Source organism: Thunnus maccoyii, chromosome 9 (genome assembly GCF_910596095.1).
Source record: "Thunnus maccoyii chromosome 9, fThuMac1.1, whole genome shotgun sequence".
Classification (NCBI taxonomy): Eukaryota; Metazoa; Chordata; class Actinopteri; order Scombriformes; family Scombridae; genus Thunnus; species Thunnus maccoyii.
The window spans coordinates 26,000,844-26,018,165 of NC_056541.1; the positions used below are offsets into that span (position 1 = coordinate 26,000,844).

At 41.0% G+C, this 17,322-nt stretch overlaps 1 protein-coding gene across 1 annotated transcript; it reads right to left on the reverse strand.

Annotated features, from left to right (window-relative positions):
- Window positions 1–1,300: 1,300 nt before the first annotated feature.
- angptl2b (angiopoietin-like 2b) lies at window positions 1,301–11,923 on the reverse strand. The gene is made up of 5 exons (XM_042421547.1): window positions 11,442–11,923; window positions 6,083–6,985; window positions 3,648–3,841; window positions 2,526–2,796; window positions 1,301–2,410 (listed from the first exon to the last, which is right to left on the reverse strand). The coding sequence occupies exons 2-5, from the start codon at window positions 6,960–6,962 to the stop codon at window positions 2,211–2,213; spliced, it is 1,545 nt and encodes a 514-aa protein (XP_042277481.1). The 5' UTR covers window positions 6,963–6,985; window positions 11,442–11,923; the 3' UTR covers window positions 1,301–2,210.
- Between the last annotated feature and the right edge of the window lie 5,399 nt (window positions 11,924–17,322).

A 17,322-nucleotide genomic window follows, 5' to 3' on the forward strand; every position in this document is an offset into this window, starting at 1 on the left:
GCATCTAGCAGTGAGGTTGCAGTTTGCAACCAAATGAAGCATTTAGGAAAACCTACGATGGCCACGAAATGCGAAAGGCCCTCTCTAGAGCCAGTGTTTGGTTTGTCTTTCTCGGCTACTGTAGAAACATGGCGGTGCAACATGGTAGCGTCCGTGGAAGAGGACCCACTCCCTATGTAGATATAAATAGCTCATTCTAAGGTAACAGAAACACAACACACACACAACAATTCTTATTTTCAGGTGAATGTACACTAATTAAAACATACATGAATATTATATTCCATTTCTGCCAAGTTTGTTCCGCTAGATGCCACTAAATTCTACACACTGGTCCTTTAAAGCGAAAAACCAAGGTATTGCACTACATGACATCATTGACCCCTCCCCCACACTCCTCCCACCCTCAACCATGATGTAAAGCAATGACTCTGAAGTGTGTTTAATTCGGTGACACCCCAACTGTACTAACAGCCATGCCAATTATCTACACCACCTTGCCAGTGGAGACACAGAAGGCCCAACAGTAGCTACATACAGCTGATTAGCTCTGACAACTGGCACCGTGGCCACACACGTTATGTCCATGCTACACTCTGCTCTGTACTCTACAAGTGTCATTTGGTTAATATTGTCACTTTCAATACAATGTTGACACTGTTTTAGAGTCATGACAATATAACATTAGCCAAAAGTCATCAACATTTCATGGCAGTTGTTATTAAAGTGTAATTGTACTGTCAAATGAGTTTACTACCATGAGTAATGTCCTCACAGTAAATTGGTAGAGTTGGCACAATATTTACACAGTTTATACCGTCATATGTAAAAGAACTGAAATACTGAAATACTTATAATATTTCCATCAGCCTCAGCTATACTTTGTGTTTAGTGCTAATTAATTGTGAGCACATTGCCATGCTGACGGCAGCATTTAGCGTATCTAAGTACAGTGTCACAGAGCTGCTAATGGATCTGTAGACTTGTTTTAATAAAACACTGCTATAAACCTGATATGTTTATTACAGGCTATGTCCACATGGCCAATGTCAAGATGTCTTGACAGAGATCTGTGTAAACTTTTTATTGAAATCCAAACATGACATGCAGTCATAAACACTCTTAAGGTTGATTCATTTCAGTTTCCTTGATATATTTATATCAATGTTGTGTCAGTGTAGAAAATAGTTCAGTTACCTTAGAGTCGGTTGTTGTGACTGCTTGTTAACTAGAGGCACATAAGAAAGAGACATTAGCTGTACATGTTTTATTGCAACTTAATAATGACATAATAGGTTTTAATACATTATATTACAAATATCTTATGTACAAACGCAATGTGTTGGCTCTATTGACATCAACAAACCACTAAATTTATACAGTAAATACAGTGCTTGATTCATACAAGCAAATTGGTTGATACCTGTTCAAGCAATGGATGATTTCAAAACAAGTACTTAAAAAAAACAACAAAAACAGGACTTTGAAGAGAGAGTATCTCTTCAAACTTTTGGTAGATCTTAAATGTTGCATAAACAAACAGTTCATAAAGTCAAGTATTGGTATTGACAGTTACGATTTGTATTTGCAAAACTGTGGGTTTTATGTTAGAAAAGAAAATGTCAATATTTTGTATAGTATATTTTATTATAATTGACCAGAATATCAGCCCTGTAGAAAGCCTGCAAATGTTCCTATAAATTACACATTTTGAAAAAAAATGTATTTAGAATGAAATTAAAAGACAGTCACTTTGGATACGTTTCCTGTGTCATCGTCATTTGCTTGTAACTGCAAAGTACTATACATACAGTATATACTAAATACATATTGTAGGGTTCCTACCTCAAAGCTACATAATTGAATGATTGTAATCTGTCATTTTCATGTCAAATTAAAATGTCATTTTCTATCTCACACAGATCAAAATAAGGCACTATCAGTATCCAGAGACAGTGTACACAACTCCTGAGCAATGAGCACATCTTTACTGAGTCATATGTAAAAGGGAAAATGGTACAGACAGCTAGATAACAGTGCACAAATTCTTTGTCAGGAGGTACCAAAATATTGGCCTGATGTTTTGATATTGCACTTTCAACATCGTCTTCCTTTTAGTCACCTGGCTTGGTATGGTGGTGATGACATGGATTTTAGAACCTGTAAAGTTTTTTGTTTTGTGAGAGATATGGCATTTGTTGTTTTGATGCCTAGTGGAAGGTGTTTGGGTTTGGACGGATCATCATGACCACTTTCTTTAAAGAATAGGCTCCTCCTCTGAACTCAGCCCAGTAGACTCCATCTTGGTAGCGGCTACGATAGTGTCCTCCTCTGTACCAAACTCCATTCAAGTTAGAATGGGCACAAGAGTTGTACCACCAGCCTCCCTTCTGGTAGTGGGCACAATTACCTAGAAAGATTTAAAAAAAAAACACAAAAAGACAGTCACAGTGTGTACACAACCATAAATTGCTTTTGGATTGCAGACATTTCATTTGAGCACTTTGTAACGTTATGATTTCTACCTGTATAGGCATCATGGTCTCTGTCCAGTGTTGTGAACTGTTTGCCGTTATGCCAGGTGAGGGAGTCACCAGCGTTGCCATGGTAACGACCCACCCGTAGCTTGTAGAAGTCAGCTTCAGGCTCCACTCTGAAGCTGGCATACTCAGCAAACACCTTCCTGCCGGACCAGTCTTCTAGCGTGACCAGCAGTTTGTAGTTTGCCTGGTTAGTCAGCCAGTAGATGTTCTCCAGACCTAGCCAGTACTCGCCGTCAATATTGCCAAAACCTTGCTGTGAAGTGCAACGATAAGAAAGAAAACATTATTGGTTTAATTAGAAAATCCTCTCTGAATGCTCTTTGAACATTTAGTTTGGATGTCTGGTGGATGATTCAGGGTCACTGGTTATGCTCTGGAGGTAATTATGACTTTAGCTCTTCTGTGGGGTTGTTTATCGCCAAGGAACATTATAATAAATGGACCCTCTGAGTCAAGTTTATGGCTAGCATCGGGTGTCCAGATTTCCACTATTATTTTCTTATTGAAACACAGCAGGATACCATGCATATAGAAATCCGACATACTGGATGCTGTCTTACTGCTTTGTTATGGCTCTGGTCATACTTTGAGTTGGTTTGTGGTATTCCCTAACATACACATGCTTTGAATCATGGAAACACCCCTTCTGATGAGCATACAAATGTAATTTCAGATCTCGTGTGGTTTAAAGGCTTTCGCAAAAGTCTTGGAAAGATCTCTATTGTTGCACTTAGCTAAGATTTAATCAGGGCCTCTGTGAATTGTTGGCAAACAGTCAACTTTTGACGTAGTATTTAGAAAATAAGGTTTTTCCTGAGCATCAGAAATGTTTACACAAACAACTCTTGTGACATTTAAGTCCAGTATTACAACATTCTTTTTTTCATGTGAAATCACCTCACAAAGACCAACAGATGTAGCTGGAATTAATGAGTCATAAGGCTGTGGCAGTGATTCAAACAGGTACTACTTTAAACACTCTGAAAGCTTAACAATTACCTATTCATTACTTGTTCACATCTGGTCAGTGTCATAACAACCTACATAAGCCACCAGTTTCCCTCTAAACTATGAGGTCCTTGATTTGGTGTGAGGTTGTTGCACCTTGTATGTCTCCCAGTTCCTGAAAAAGTTGACAGAGCCGTCCACCCTCCTCTGGATCACGGTCCAGCCACCTGGGTCGTGTCTCTGGTCACACCACACCTGCATAAGTCGGTTGGCATTCTCTGGCTTCACCAGGTACATGCCACTGTTAGTGTGGCCATCTTCCAGAGCCTGCAGACAATCCTTAAATGGACCTGAGTAGAAAATAAGGCAACTTGTAAAGCATGTAAAATTCTGTCCATTAAACCCCTGCTATACCCTTTAGTACAACAGTGTCTCAAAAATTAACAAAAGGAAATGGTACCACAGAGAGTTTTTATACTCTTGACATAGGGAATCCCATTTTTCAACAGGAGCGCTTCTCATTTTAACAGTAAAATTGACTTTGGCTGCTCCTCTCAGAAGGGAAATGGCTACAGGCTGTGCAGCCAAAAGAAACACTGGCATGAGGGCAAAGGGAATCCTGACTATTGAATGATGAAACAGTAGCAAAAACTTTCGATCATCTGTAATGCTTTACAGTGCAGGGCTATTATTTTACTTACTTTCACTTAGGTTTCTGTGTTTTATATTAGACAGACACATCATTTTCAGTGGAGGCATACCCATCTAGGCCTTAGATCATGTGGATTGTCGGAACTAAATTAGTTTAAGAACAGCTTGTAAAACCTTGTCATAAGCTGCACTCCGTTGCCAAGAAGTCTGCTAGATTTTTTTTCCAGTATTATAATAAGTTATGTGAAGTAACATGATAGCCTCTACTGTATGCTTATAAACATGTGTTATCTGTTTGCAGCTGAAAAAAAGGCCTAATTTGACAGTTTGTCTAAGAAGAGCGACCATAAAGTAATGCAGTATCAACCCTACTGTATTCAGCAGTAGCAGAATTCATGCTTCAAAGGCTTTGTAGGTTCTGTGCACGCTCAGGTTATTTTATTAGATTTTATGGTGCAAATCGGTGAAAACTAATGTTCCTCTGTGCCATTATGATTGCGCCCTAAATTTCTGACCCCAGTAGATATGGAAAAACACTAATGGGTCAACTGTCTCCCCTGTTTCAATTGGCTGTGAAAGTGTTTAAATTCTCAAGATTTCACACTTGTATGGTTTTCCAACTGGCCCAGTCTACAAAGTGCTCGGACACAACGAAGACAAATGCAAAAAGAATACATTAGGGGGTCACACAGAGACGTAGAGGTGGGGAGCGTCAACAGTTTGCAAGATAAATTCTGAAAATTACAGAAGAAGTATATGGAAGACAAAACAAAGCACCTTAGTTATTGTACATATGTTAAAAGGTCTTGCTCAGCTGACAATCCAAGCATATAACAGTAAAATGTTTTAATTATGTGATCAGCAAGAAGTTCTTCCGTTGGTAAAAAGGTTGTTTTTGGTTTTGTTTAATTATTCTGTGGTGATATCTCTCTCTACCCACTCTGTGCCATCCATTTACTCTCAGGAATGTCTCTGTTGAGCAGATACAAGCCAGAGAGCTGCCCTGCCCTGCCCTGTTCTGCCTGATAAAGTCTGCTGCTTTGGTGGAACATATGACTGATTCTTGCCTGGTGCAGATGGAACAAATGACATCATTGACTCTCAGTATCTCTTTCTGTTCGTATTTCAACCCCTCCGCCCCCCTTTTTTAAAACTCCATCCCTTTGTCTCTCTCCGTTGCTCATTCCTGTCAAGATTCTCTCTTCTTCCCTCTATTCCTGCATTGTGTGGAGTTCTCTCTTCGTGTTAAGGGTTTATGTAACTTTTAGGGTGTTAGTTGCGTGGCTGTGGGCAGGAAATTACTTGCCTCCTTTCAAACATTCCATACAAAGGCTACTGTTCACATGTAGCTTAGTGAAAATGGCAAGCAATCACACAAAATATCAATGGAAAAACCTCCAAGTAGTCATGTTGGGAATGATTTGTTCTTTTTTCCACCATTTTAAAACAGACGTCTTCTAATGAAAGGGAATGGCAATAGATTATTCACTGGAACTGATACCACAAAAACAGCCTTCACATCAATTTTAAAGCTTTATCCTCAACTAACATGTGTTCAAGAGAACATTGGGCTCGGATCCAACTATCCATTTAGGCACATGTATTTACCTCGCTAATATACTTTGTGTTGTTGTGTGGGTTGAATCATGGCAATTACATGATATGCATCTCCAAAAGGCTGTAGACAACAGCGTTTCTGTGCTCACCGAGAGCCATTTGGGAATGTGTGGGACTTGAATAGAACTTATTTAAATTTGCTATGACTGGAAGAATGCATGCTTGGTGTTGTTATATGATTAATGATTCAGAAGTTAAAATATACAGTAGCTACGTCAAACACACAATACTTTGTTTGTGACCAGGATTAGTGATGGCAACTGGTGTGTTTGGAAAGAATGCGTCAAAAATAGAAAAATAGAAATGGACTTTGTTAGACTCACCAGAGGGCTTATCAGTGGTGGACGGGCTGTGTGTGCCAGCAGGCATCGTTGGAAGGACAGGTGGTAGAGACTTCTGGTCGCTCTGGATCTCGTTGCTGATTGGGTTGTTAGCACGTGGAAGGACTGGTGGCTGGTAAGGCTTGTTGAGAGGTGGTGATGGTGGAGGTGGCTGAGGCCGCGGCTGGGGGACAGGGACATGACGGGGGGGAGGACGACTCTGGCACTGCTCTTCCAACAGGACAATAAGAGCTGATTGGTTAGTGGCCAGAGAGGCCAGGTGCTGGTACTTGTGCTCTAGGTCTTTGTATCGACTGGTTAGCTGTTGCATCTCAGAGGTTTGGTTCAGGATCTTGTTCTCCATCTGAGCCAACTCTAGGGCATTGTCTCTCTTCCTGATGATCTCATGGAGCAACTGCATGTACAACTGGGTGACTCTGGAGTTCATGTTTCGGCTCTCCTTCCTCAGAAGCTTGACCTCATTGACGATGCCTCCATCCACCTCTACCAATTGCTGAAGGGTCTCAATCTGCCTCTTCTGTTTCTGTAGCTCCACATTTAGCAGCTCTAGCTCCTGCTTGTTGACCCGATTCTCCAGCATGGCCTCTGGCTCCTTGGAGTTGACACATATAGCTCCTGTCACTTTTTGTTGGGGCACAATGAAAGTGTAAGAGCACTTGTCCTGTGGTTGGTCAGCTGGAGCACGTTTGCTCCTTCTTGTATAGAGAAACTCTTTCTCTAGTCCATCATCACTACTCTGAAATTCTTGGGCCCTTTCCCTGCCACGGCTGTTGTCGGACGGACTCCCCTGAGTCTGGTGGACACCACAGACTAGTCCATAAACTAGAAGGAGCCCCAGCAGGACCATTGAACGGGGCTCCATGACTTTTTTCAACTCACCAAAGCCTGAGGAGAAGAAAATAGAGAACATGATCGTATTGTAGAGAAATGTTATCACTGACTCACTTTTGACTCGCTTCTGTCTGTAGCCAGTGAGCATGCTTTAACTTATTTTTTCCCTTACTATTGTAGTTACAAGCCCTCAGGATCGGGCTCCATGCTCATTTTGACAGGACATCAATGGAGTCCTTCACATCTATACTGATTGAGACCAGAAGCACGCTGCCCATCAGGGTACACTAGTCCTATCCTCCATTACCTGTCACGATCAGGCAGGCAGCCTCGAGCACACACATCTCAACCTAGGCACGTCTGCAGGCCATTAAAGCTCCGAAAATATGGGCTACTGTATAAGATTAGATCTGCAGGGAAATTGCCCACTTGCCCCGCTGAGCACCCCAATGGCTGCTGTGACTTTCCATGATAGGAAACGCATATATTCATGTATATAAATCAAGAATCTCACGGTTTGTACATTGTTCATACTGCATCAATACTGGCATGAACACACACTGCTGTTTTTCCCAGTGGCTTTTATGTGTAACTCACTAAATACATCTGGCTATCCCAGTTTGTTTAAATCCATTTTCTGCTATCAAATGTACACAGTACATGCTGTTTGGATGTTACTAATCCCCTCTCTGCCCCGAAGAAAAATATTTCTTTTGTCTAATGATGTGCTGATCTCTGTAGTCAGATAGATTGGTGTTAGGGGAGTGTGTTTAGCTTAGTTTGCAGTCCTGGCTCCGGTTCTCTTTGGGTGACTGCCACTGTTAGTCCTTGACAGACAGAAACACTCCTATCTGCTCCTCTCTGCAGGCCTGGACATCTTTGCTTATGGAAAATTTGATACACTACCGGATGATGCTATTCATGAAACTGTTTTAAATATTGATTTTGTTGCATCAGTCCTTTCCAATAACCCTTACCAAAAGAGGGAAATAAGTTACATTCAGACACTGAAAGAGCATTGTCATAGTCATAATTTATTATTATATCCTTTTTTTTATGTCTGTTTCTGTTTTGACTGTTTGACTAAATGCTCTCTTTAGCCATCTAGCATGCTAAATATGATAACATCTGAGGTATTACCTCTTTAGTTCAGTCTCAAGTTCAAATTCTGCTTTCTCCATAAATGGCCCATCATGCACAGCTTATTACTTTCCTTAGAAGAAAATGAAAATTAGATGCCTAGCTGTTTGCCCTACAATCCAAAGTGTAGACATTTATTAGAAAAATAAGTGCAGGCAGTTTTTGGAGATGATGTGCTGTTATTAAAAGCGGAGCAGATGCCACTGAGGAGAGTGTGAGGAGAATGTAACTCCTGTGTAAGGATAACAAGGCCTTGAACTCCCGGGGCACCTTAATTGAAAGCTGCTGCATATTGGATTACAGAGGGGTCCTGTGTAACACCTCCCAAGAGTCAGAAGGGGCCTGTCTAATCAGAAAGCATTATGGAGAGGCCTATATTGGCTTGAGTTTGAAGAGCCCTGTAAGGGTCGCCCGTGTACTCCCCTCCCACAATTGTTTTAGCTCATCACTGTGTGAAAGATAACCTACCAAATAATGTTCAGCAAAGATTGGGAAGAGAGCAGAACTGTTTTTGTCTTGTTAATCTGGGCGTGCTGCCAGCACATTAGGTTGGAGACATGGAGAAGAGAAATGCAGCGCTCTCCAAGAACATGACCCTTGGCACATTCGACCCTTCTGGTTTTATCTGTCTAGAATAGAATGTGTAAACACCTTCTAACTGAAAAAAAAAAAAAAAAATGTACATAGAAAAGACACTTGTGTAACAAGTCAGTCTTATTGATATTATAGTTTACCTTTACAAGAAAAAAATCACCTACAGTAAAGAAGAACGTAAGATCTGTTATGAATTAAAAAAAACCCTCAAAGAGGAGTGTTGTTTCTGTTTCATTTACCATGAAACTGTCTTCTGACAGCACAGTATGAGGTCTTTCATAGTACTAATCCTGCTAACAAAGCCTGGCTGTATGACGTCACTTTGGCAAATGCTGATTGATGTGAATGTAGGGTCATAAATATTCTTTACACTATGCAAAGAAAAACTTATTTTCAATTATCACTGAAAATAATCTTATAGTCAAATAGATCGAGTCCTGAATGAATCAGGAATAGCTTACAAGTAAGCTCATACCAAGATAGTAAAGCAGCCCAGAGCCTGTCCCTTGTAATGTGCTGATGACTGTATTTGGCTAGTGGCTCCTGCGGTTTCTCCCCCTGGAACATGAGCTCTGTCTCTGAGAAATGCTGTGTGATTTGCCCCTGCTGCGGAGGAGTCCCATGTTGGACATCGTTAGCCCGGAATCTCCTGCTCTAGGCTTCACTACACTTCAAAGCTGAGGGGAAAAATGTCTGCAGCTTGTGATGAAATGTGTGTTTGTGTGAGTGTATGCGGTATGTGCGTGTCTGTGAGTATTTTTTCCGTTAATGCGTGTTTTCAAATAACAACACTTGCTGGGCTCGGCTCAGTCCCAGGGACCGGAGAGAGTCCCATCTGCCCCGCCAGAGACAGCCTGTTATTAACCCATCCGCAGTCTGCCAGAGGGAACAACAGAGAACCTCCTCCTCCTTCTTCACTGTTAACAGCCGCCACAGCTCATTATTGTACTAACATCAGTTCACTTTAACAGGCTGCTATTGACTGGCCAATAGCTGCAATGATTAACTGGTGTTGAGAAGTGTCATATATGTCTACACTGCTCAGGGCCTAAAGACGAATGACAGAGGTGCAGTGAATAACCACTCTATCCTAATTTGATTGGCAGCTCCCCTTGAGTAATTCCTTCAAGTCTGCTTCACACTAAAATGTTTTGGTTTTACTGTCTTCAGGTGGTAAGTCTGTGTTTACACGACTCCTTTACTCAATGTTAAATCAAGTGTGATAGGTGGGTGCAGCGGTTAGGTCAGTGTGCCTCTGACCAGTGCTGCGCTCCAGCCTTTTGGTAATGCTCAGCACATATTAATTAGAAGGTGGGCAGCCTCTCTCAGACTGGTTGATGTCTCTCACCCCAGCCCCTCTCATTTCAGCATGAGCATGGCATTCCTCACATTCTTCGTCACCTCATTAGAGTGAGCTGCCATACACACATGGAGAGTCAATGGCAGTGGCAGAAGGGAGAAAGCTAGACCTTCAAGATGCAGGACCACTACATCCCTTATGCCCGCCGCACCTACAAACCATACTGCATCTACTGAGTACTGACCCATTTCATTTGCGGTGTCCTACTTTCTATGTGAATGCTTCATAATCACATCATCATCATCATCTGCAACAGGAGATCACAACACAACTACACAACACCTCATTTGTCAGTAGCTGAAAAGAAGTGGGCACTTTGCAGGACGGCTTTGTACTGCATGTTCAAATTAGCGTCAACTCTACTGAGAACTGGCAGAGTCTCCTGCATGATACCCAATATGTGTTGGATCAGAGTCAAATTCAATTTGCTCATGGTAATCTTCACTATTACATTACCTTGAGAGTGACCTAATTTTTTCCTCAAGCATGTTATCCTTGTAAGCGCGTAACATGACATTTAGAACATGATTAGCCTCAACTACCGGCTCAGTTTGATGTTAAAGGACAGTATTTGTTTTGACTCTCCATGGAGCAGGAGAGTTCAGGTTTTAGTTCAATTCTAGGTTTCGTTCTGTGTCTCTTGCCTCTTGGTGCGTTCTTCCGTACCTCACTTGTGATCTGAATCTGACAGGGAGGCAGGGGGTCTCACGAATTGTTTCGATAAGTTCCAGCATTCTACCTCAAAGCCCCCTTATCCAAACACTACCCTGGCAACAGAAACAAAGACAGGATTCAAGTGCCTGCTTCACTGTCCTCTTGAGCCCAGGGGAACATCCTGAAGCTGCAGACTGCTTGACATAGTCAGGTTGTCTTATTTCCTTTTTAGAAGTGAATAGTGCTTTTTAGATGCTAGAAAAGAAATATCTTATGACAGCATGTATACAAGGCTCTTGTTGTTATCATCTTCTACGCACCATCTTCACCGCCCACGTGCCTTCTTTTTACATCTTTAGGGTCTTGTGTTTTGACAAGCTGAGTGTTTTTTTATCAGTAGTGAAGAAGCACTTAGTGTAGAGAGCCCGCTCTCCAGCATCACCCTGCGCTGAATTAACCCCCCTCGACCGAGTCTATCAGAGTCATCTGTCTGGTTAGTCATCAGCGAGTAGAGTAACCCTTCGGTAACAAACAGAGAGTCGGACAATAGATGCTGCATGACGCCTGCTGAATTTAAGATAAGACATTATGTGAAGTGCAGGAGATTGAAAGGAGAAATATCACTGGGCTGACTCGTTCTGAGCTCACTCGCTTTGTATGTGTTACAAATGATTTAACAACGCAAAAGTGCATTAACGTGCACTGTCCTTGTTAATGAACCAATAAATAAAACAGATAAGTCAAAAGTTGCACAATTCTTACGAGATAATTGTAGAGTATTGATGAGGCTCCCTCAGTTGCCTTGCCCTCCTACAGCAGAGTTGATTGAAGTTTCTCCAGGTAGAAAGTCATCCCAAGTGTGACGGCTGCACCCCTGCGTCCTCCTCTCCCCCTTCAACGCTCTGCCCGTCTAGTTACTCACTCTTTGTCACCTTAGTCCATTCCAGCAGTGGAGAGGTAGACGTGTTTTAAAGCCTATGATTTAAAAGACTGTCATTAGCCCAACAGAGGTTCAACTTGTCAGAAACTCTTCAGTAAACATTTAGGAGATTGTTCCAAAAATCCAATTAGAAAAAGTTTAAACACTGTCAAGAGACAATAATTGTAACTCTAGTTAGATGTTGGAGGTAGTTTCCTGATAAATGGTGAGAGTCCAGGGCAGGTTGTGTACTGCCTGTGGCCCGTTAGGAAAAGACTGTCACTTTTTTGTGGGCTGAATCCATCACTTCTGCCTCACAGCTCTAAGAGGCTGTCTCTCTCAACTGCACCTCTCTCTCTCTCTCTCTCTCTCTCTCTCTCTCTCCCCCTCCTTGGTGCTTTTAAATGATGAAAAATCCTCTAGCAGTGTTTCAGTAGGCCGACAAATTGAGCTCAGGGCCTCCCCCTCTCCCTTAAAATGAACACATTCTTGTTTAAAGCAACAGCCTTCTTTCTCCACCCCTCCTCCCTATGGCACAAAAGAGATCCACAAGCATACACAACACAAGCCCAACACACACACACACACACACACATACACACATACACACACACACACACACACACACACACACACACACACACACACAAACTACTCAAATTTCCAACCCCCTGCCCCCTGGCCACTGGTTCACCACCACTACCACTATTTCTGGCTGGGACTGGATGGTTTTACTGATGTTACACTGATCAGATCCTAATTAGGCATGAATGAACACTTGGCCCGAGAGAGACGGAAAGAGGCTGACAGATAGGAAGCAGATTCAGGTGTTTGACTTAGACCAGGTCTTGGTGAGCAACTGCTGACCCTGGTTTATATCCTGAAGGTGAGATGTCTAAATCTTGCTGGATCTCTCTGTGTAGAGCAGCACACTTGAACTACATCTTGCTAGGCGATAATTACGTAATAACTTCAAAGGCAGATGTGTACTCACTTGAGTCCATGTGCTTATTAGACAAGTGGATATGAAACACATTGTCATGTTAGAGTGTGGACAGTCCTGCTAATGCTCTATAAATTTCTCAAGCTAAGACTTGGCTTTGGATACTGTTGCCTTGGCTGTTGGCTGTTGTTTTTGTGTTGTCTTTCTGTTTTCAATGAGCGTAATATAGTTTTTGCCCAGCCAATAATGTTGTCATTTGGTTTCATTTTTCCACTGAGGTTACTTAATATTTAATAGTTTACTCGAAAGTACCCGCACTGACTGCTGATATGCTAGAAAAGCATACTGGACACTTGTTTCGTGTGTTGTATGTTTATAATGTATTCCCCTTCCTTGGTCCTATTCTCATTAAGCTGTCACACACAATTTTCTTCTTACAACTTTTTTTTGTTGTTCAGCCAGATACACCAAACTCTTCCTCTTGCTGTTATGAGGTCACCACCTTGTTTTCTAGTGCACATGTGTGGAATGTGTCTGCAGTTGCAGACCCACGATTATAGTATGTATAGAAGCGTGTGCATGTCTGCTGTCTGTGTGCAAGTCTCCAGCTGTCCGCGTACACAGATGTGTCAACCTTGAATTGGGCTTGAGTGCCTGCAGCCATGCTAGCAGCTCTGTGACATTGTAATTAGGTACAGTGGTGCTTTGAGCTAAATGCTAACGTCAGGATGCTCACATGACAATGACAATTCTAAGCTGATGTGTTTACCATCTTCACCATCTTAGTTTAGCATGTTAACATGCTAACATTTACTACACAAAACACAAAGTACAGTGGGGGCTGATGGTAAAGTTATTAGTTTTGTAGTGGTGGTAGTAGTAGTAGTAGTAGTTTTGCAGGTATTTGGTCACAATCTCTTGTAATCAAGATTATACATGTCGAGGGCATTATCACGATATAATAAATTAGCATCATAAACCAAAGTATTGGTCAAAGTGAAATTTTGACCTGATGGTGGCACTAGATCAAAAGTCAGTGGATCACTACAGTGATTACAATTTATACTGATGGGGTAAAGAATGTCTGTACCAATTCATCCAACAGTTGTTGAGACATTTCACTTGAAACCACATGCCAACCTCATGTAGAGGAAAAATCAGGTGATCACCAAAGTCACTAGGATTCATCCTCTGGGCATCATGAATGTCTTTGCAACATTTTATGGCAATCCATCCAGTAGTTGATGAGAAATTGCAGTCTGGAAGTGGTGGACCTGACCAAGTGACAGACCAACTGACTTCTATCACTAGAGCCAAGATACTAGCCAGACTAAAAATTAGGCAGCTTGTCGAGCTACAGTTTCTCATAGGCTACAGTATATCCCAAAAGACTGTGCAAACAATCACCTCAATGTTTTATTGTGGCTTTGTGTGTAATAAATGTCTATGTTTGGCTATAGAGTTTGTTTTACAGTGAACAGGATTTGTGATTCTCCCCTGTGCTGTATAAACAATAAATATGTTACAGATGGTGACTAACTTTTATGTGTGTTAACAATAAACTCTAAAAATGTTGGGATGTATATAAAATAGTAAAAGGAAAGAATGAGTGAATGAGAATGAGTTGCATGTCTCTATTTACTGCACCACTTATTTACTTTGTACCAATATTTCAGCTTTATCACTTTAATGAAGGTGTGAAATACTATGCAATTACACGATTAGCCATTTATTAAGCTGTTAAAAGGCAACTTAAAATTTCCAAATGTTCACGAGTCAATAGTTGAAGTCATACAGTGTGCAACTATTTATATATACAAACAGTATTTTCCATGGTATTGTTTTAAAGTGTTCTCTAAAATCCAGACTGCTATACAGTTTGCATTCATGTGTTTTTTATCAAGGAATCCTCCAATCATGAAACAATCATACTTCCACTTAGTTCCCATGCACTATTAACCAAAGATTTGAAAAGCTATTTGCAATGGGTAGAATTTAACCTTTCTAATGGCAGTTGCTGGAACATCCTCAGGGCATAACATAATAACGTAACTGAAAGAAAATATTGTAAATTACAAAGTGCTGAAGATTCAACCAGCTGCAGTGAAAACAACAGCTGGCTGCAGTTTCCAAGAATTAAACATGTATAATGAAGAGCCTCATCACTACAGTAAACATAGTCCTTGTGGATATTACATGAAGGAATATATTTGTTTCATGTATCAATGTATGATTTCTTTGTTCAGACCATGTGTGGTTTGATATTTGAAGGCAGCCAGCCATCGATTTCTTCCACGTTGATTCCATTTCTTCCTAAAATGAATAGAACTGTCTAAATGTTTCCCCTGATCACACAGCGAAAATGTGCAACCAGGTTTATGAGACAAAGTTCCTGGCAGAAGGTCCTTGAGCAGAAAGAACTGGACAAATTTATTTCATAACATCTAAGATTAAGCCAGACTGAAGGACCGGTCACATATTTGACAAGTTAATCCCTTAAAGAGACTTTTGATCAAAGCAACACTAACTCCCATGCATCACATGTTATACAGAACTGGCACAGTATTTTTCAATTGTTCTTGCTATTCTTATGCTCTTTCCTCTATTAAATGACAACTGCAGCTGACTTTGTGGCTAACTGATGAATGGCGCTCTTACTCAGCGGCCGGGAAGTCGAGCTGCTTTTGAATCTTGTTGAGTGTTTGAGTGACTCATTGGGTCTCATCCAAAACCACGGTGTTGGTGCAATGATTAGTTCTCTTTCCATCTCTAATCCTCAGCAGGTGGAGGAACATAGGATCATAAAAATGTCAGGGGGAAAATGTTCCTCCCATATTGAAATAGTAACCAATCAATGCATTTTAAAGCTGCTTGCACCACGGGGGAGCTCATGGAAAGTGGATTCATGTTGGAAATGTTTCACAGATGGGTTTCTATGTCGGTGAATGAATGAGCATGTTGAGAAAGGTGTCTGGTCGTTTACCAGTTCATCTGGTATTAAAAGGAGTAAAGCTTCTGTTTTGAGTACAATTTGTTACCAGTTGAATAAGAACATAACGTACTGTTGGACAAATTTCAACTTCACTATGACGAACAGGGTTCACCTGAGTGGTAAGAAAATATCATAAAATCATAAAAGCCTGATCAGAATTGGGTAGATAGTACAAAATGATAAAATGAATAAAGATATTCAGTAAATCATAGTTTGCCATCCCTGACCTTAATAATATCTAGGCTAGCTACTATTACTCACCAAAACGCATTGTGAGTATCCTTGAGGTCTAACAAACGTGTTGAATGCATTTCTATCCTCCCTTCCTCCCTCTGCATTTCCAAAGCCAATTTGTTGAAAAGTTTGAAATGTTTGCTGGCAGTGTTGTTCCTCTCTGCCTTTTACTGGCTATGAAGACTGTTCATACTACTAAAGCTATAATTCACTTTTGAGATATATGTCCCACAATATTCAACTCACTCCGTGTGACCATTACAACAAGATTGTGTTTTGGTTGTCAGTGGGTACCTAATATGAGTGCCTAACTGTGTGAGACCACCATAGTGACCTTTGTTTAAACACGGGTATGTACAAGGCCAGCATGTCTCCCTGTCTGCCAGCCATGATGGATGGTTCTCTGGTGACCTATATTGACCTTGCCACCCCTGGCCTACTGTTGCTTGCTGTTTGTTTTGCATGTTTGATTGACAAGCCTCTTCAAAATGTGAAATCACTTTTGTAAATCATTGCTGTAATTGGCCTTTTTTTCCCACATTTATTCTGTGTGGCTATACTGTAACAAATAATCAATATATTATTATATTCTTCTGTGATGTGGCATGGAAAGAGTTAGCTTAATTATTCCATGGCCTTGCTGTGTAGGACGCACTGTGCCTGGTGGCTAGACCTACAAGGACTGTTCTGTTGGGAGGAAAATTTTGAGTTTTATGATCTGAGTGGAAAGAATGGGACTGGCTCAGGATTTTGTCAAGCTCACCCCAACTGTTGCAGAAACCACCAAATGAGACCAGTAAATATGGAACGTGTGAGAATTCAGAGGAAAAGGATTTCATTCAGACTCCATTAGTCTGATGCTGAAAGCATGAGCAGCCTGTGTGGCCTCCTCTGAAATTCACACAACGTAAATCACACAGTGATTTTAACAATTTATTGCTAATAGTGCTGGATCTGCAAACAGCATTAAGCAGATTTGGCCATATGCAGTATGTGACTAACCGGTATTTGTGGAGATACTACAGATTCAGAGTATTTTCCTGTTCATCCTTTTGCAGCTTGTTTGTTAACAAGCATTAAATCAGCTCAGTGTCCTACATATATTACATTTGACATCATGCCTTGTACCATGGAATTTAAAGATCAAGGTTACAGTACCTATTTGTCAGGAATGCCAAAGATTTACCGTATGGTTTCCAGACATGTTTTACAAGACAGCCTTCTTTACATCATTTGGAAAGAATCCAAAGGAACATACTTGCTAGGTAAAGGCTTCTTAACAGGTGCTGTGATTTGGGATCCATGGAAGCAGGATAGAAAAACAAATAAAGGCCTGTTTTATATAGGAAACACTTGAAAATATTATCGTTCTATATGGGTATTATACATGACTGAATTTCAAGGGTGGCAGCCTTATGGCCTGTCATAGACTCGGGAGGAAAGAGTAGTAATACAGGAGAGTCCCGGAGTTTTCATGGAAAACATGTATGGCTCAATCATCGGCAGGGCTGTCAGTAGTAGAGTTCAGGTTTCAAAAAACTCAGCTTTCAGCAAA

What these genes read in the sequence shown, in the direction of transcription:
- angptl2b (XM_042421547.1), bottom strand. Translation starts at nt 6,962, where the DNA reads ATGGAGCCCCGTTCAATGGTCCTGCTGGGGCTCCTTCTAGTTTATGGA. An exon ending in GGAACTGGGAGACATACAAG is followed by an intron (nt 2,797 to 3,647) that starts GTGCAACAACCT and finishes TGCACTTCACAG; the next exon opens with CAAGGTTTTGGCAATATTGA. An exon ending in AGACCATGATGCCTATACAG is followed by an intron (nt 2,411 to 2,525) that starts GTAGAAATCATA and finishes AAATCTTTCTAG; the next exon opens with GTAATTGTGCCCACTACCAG.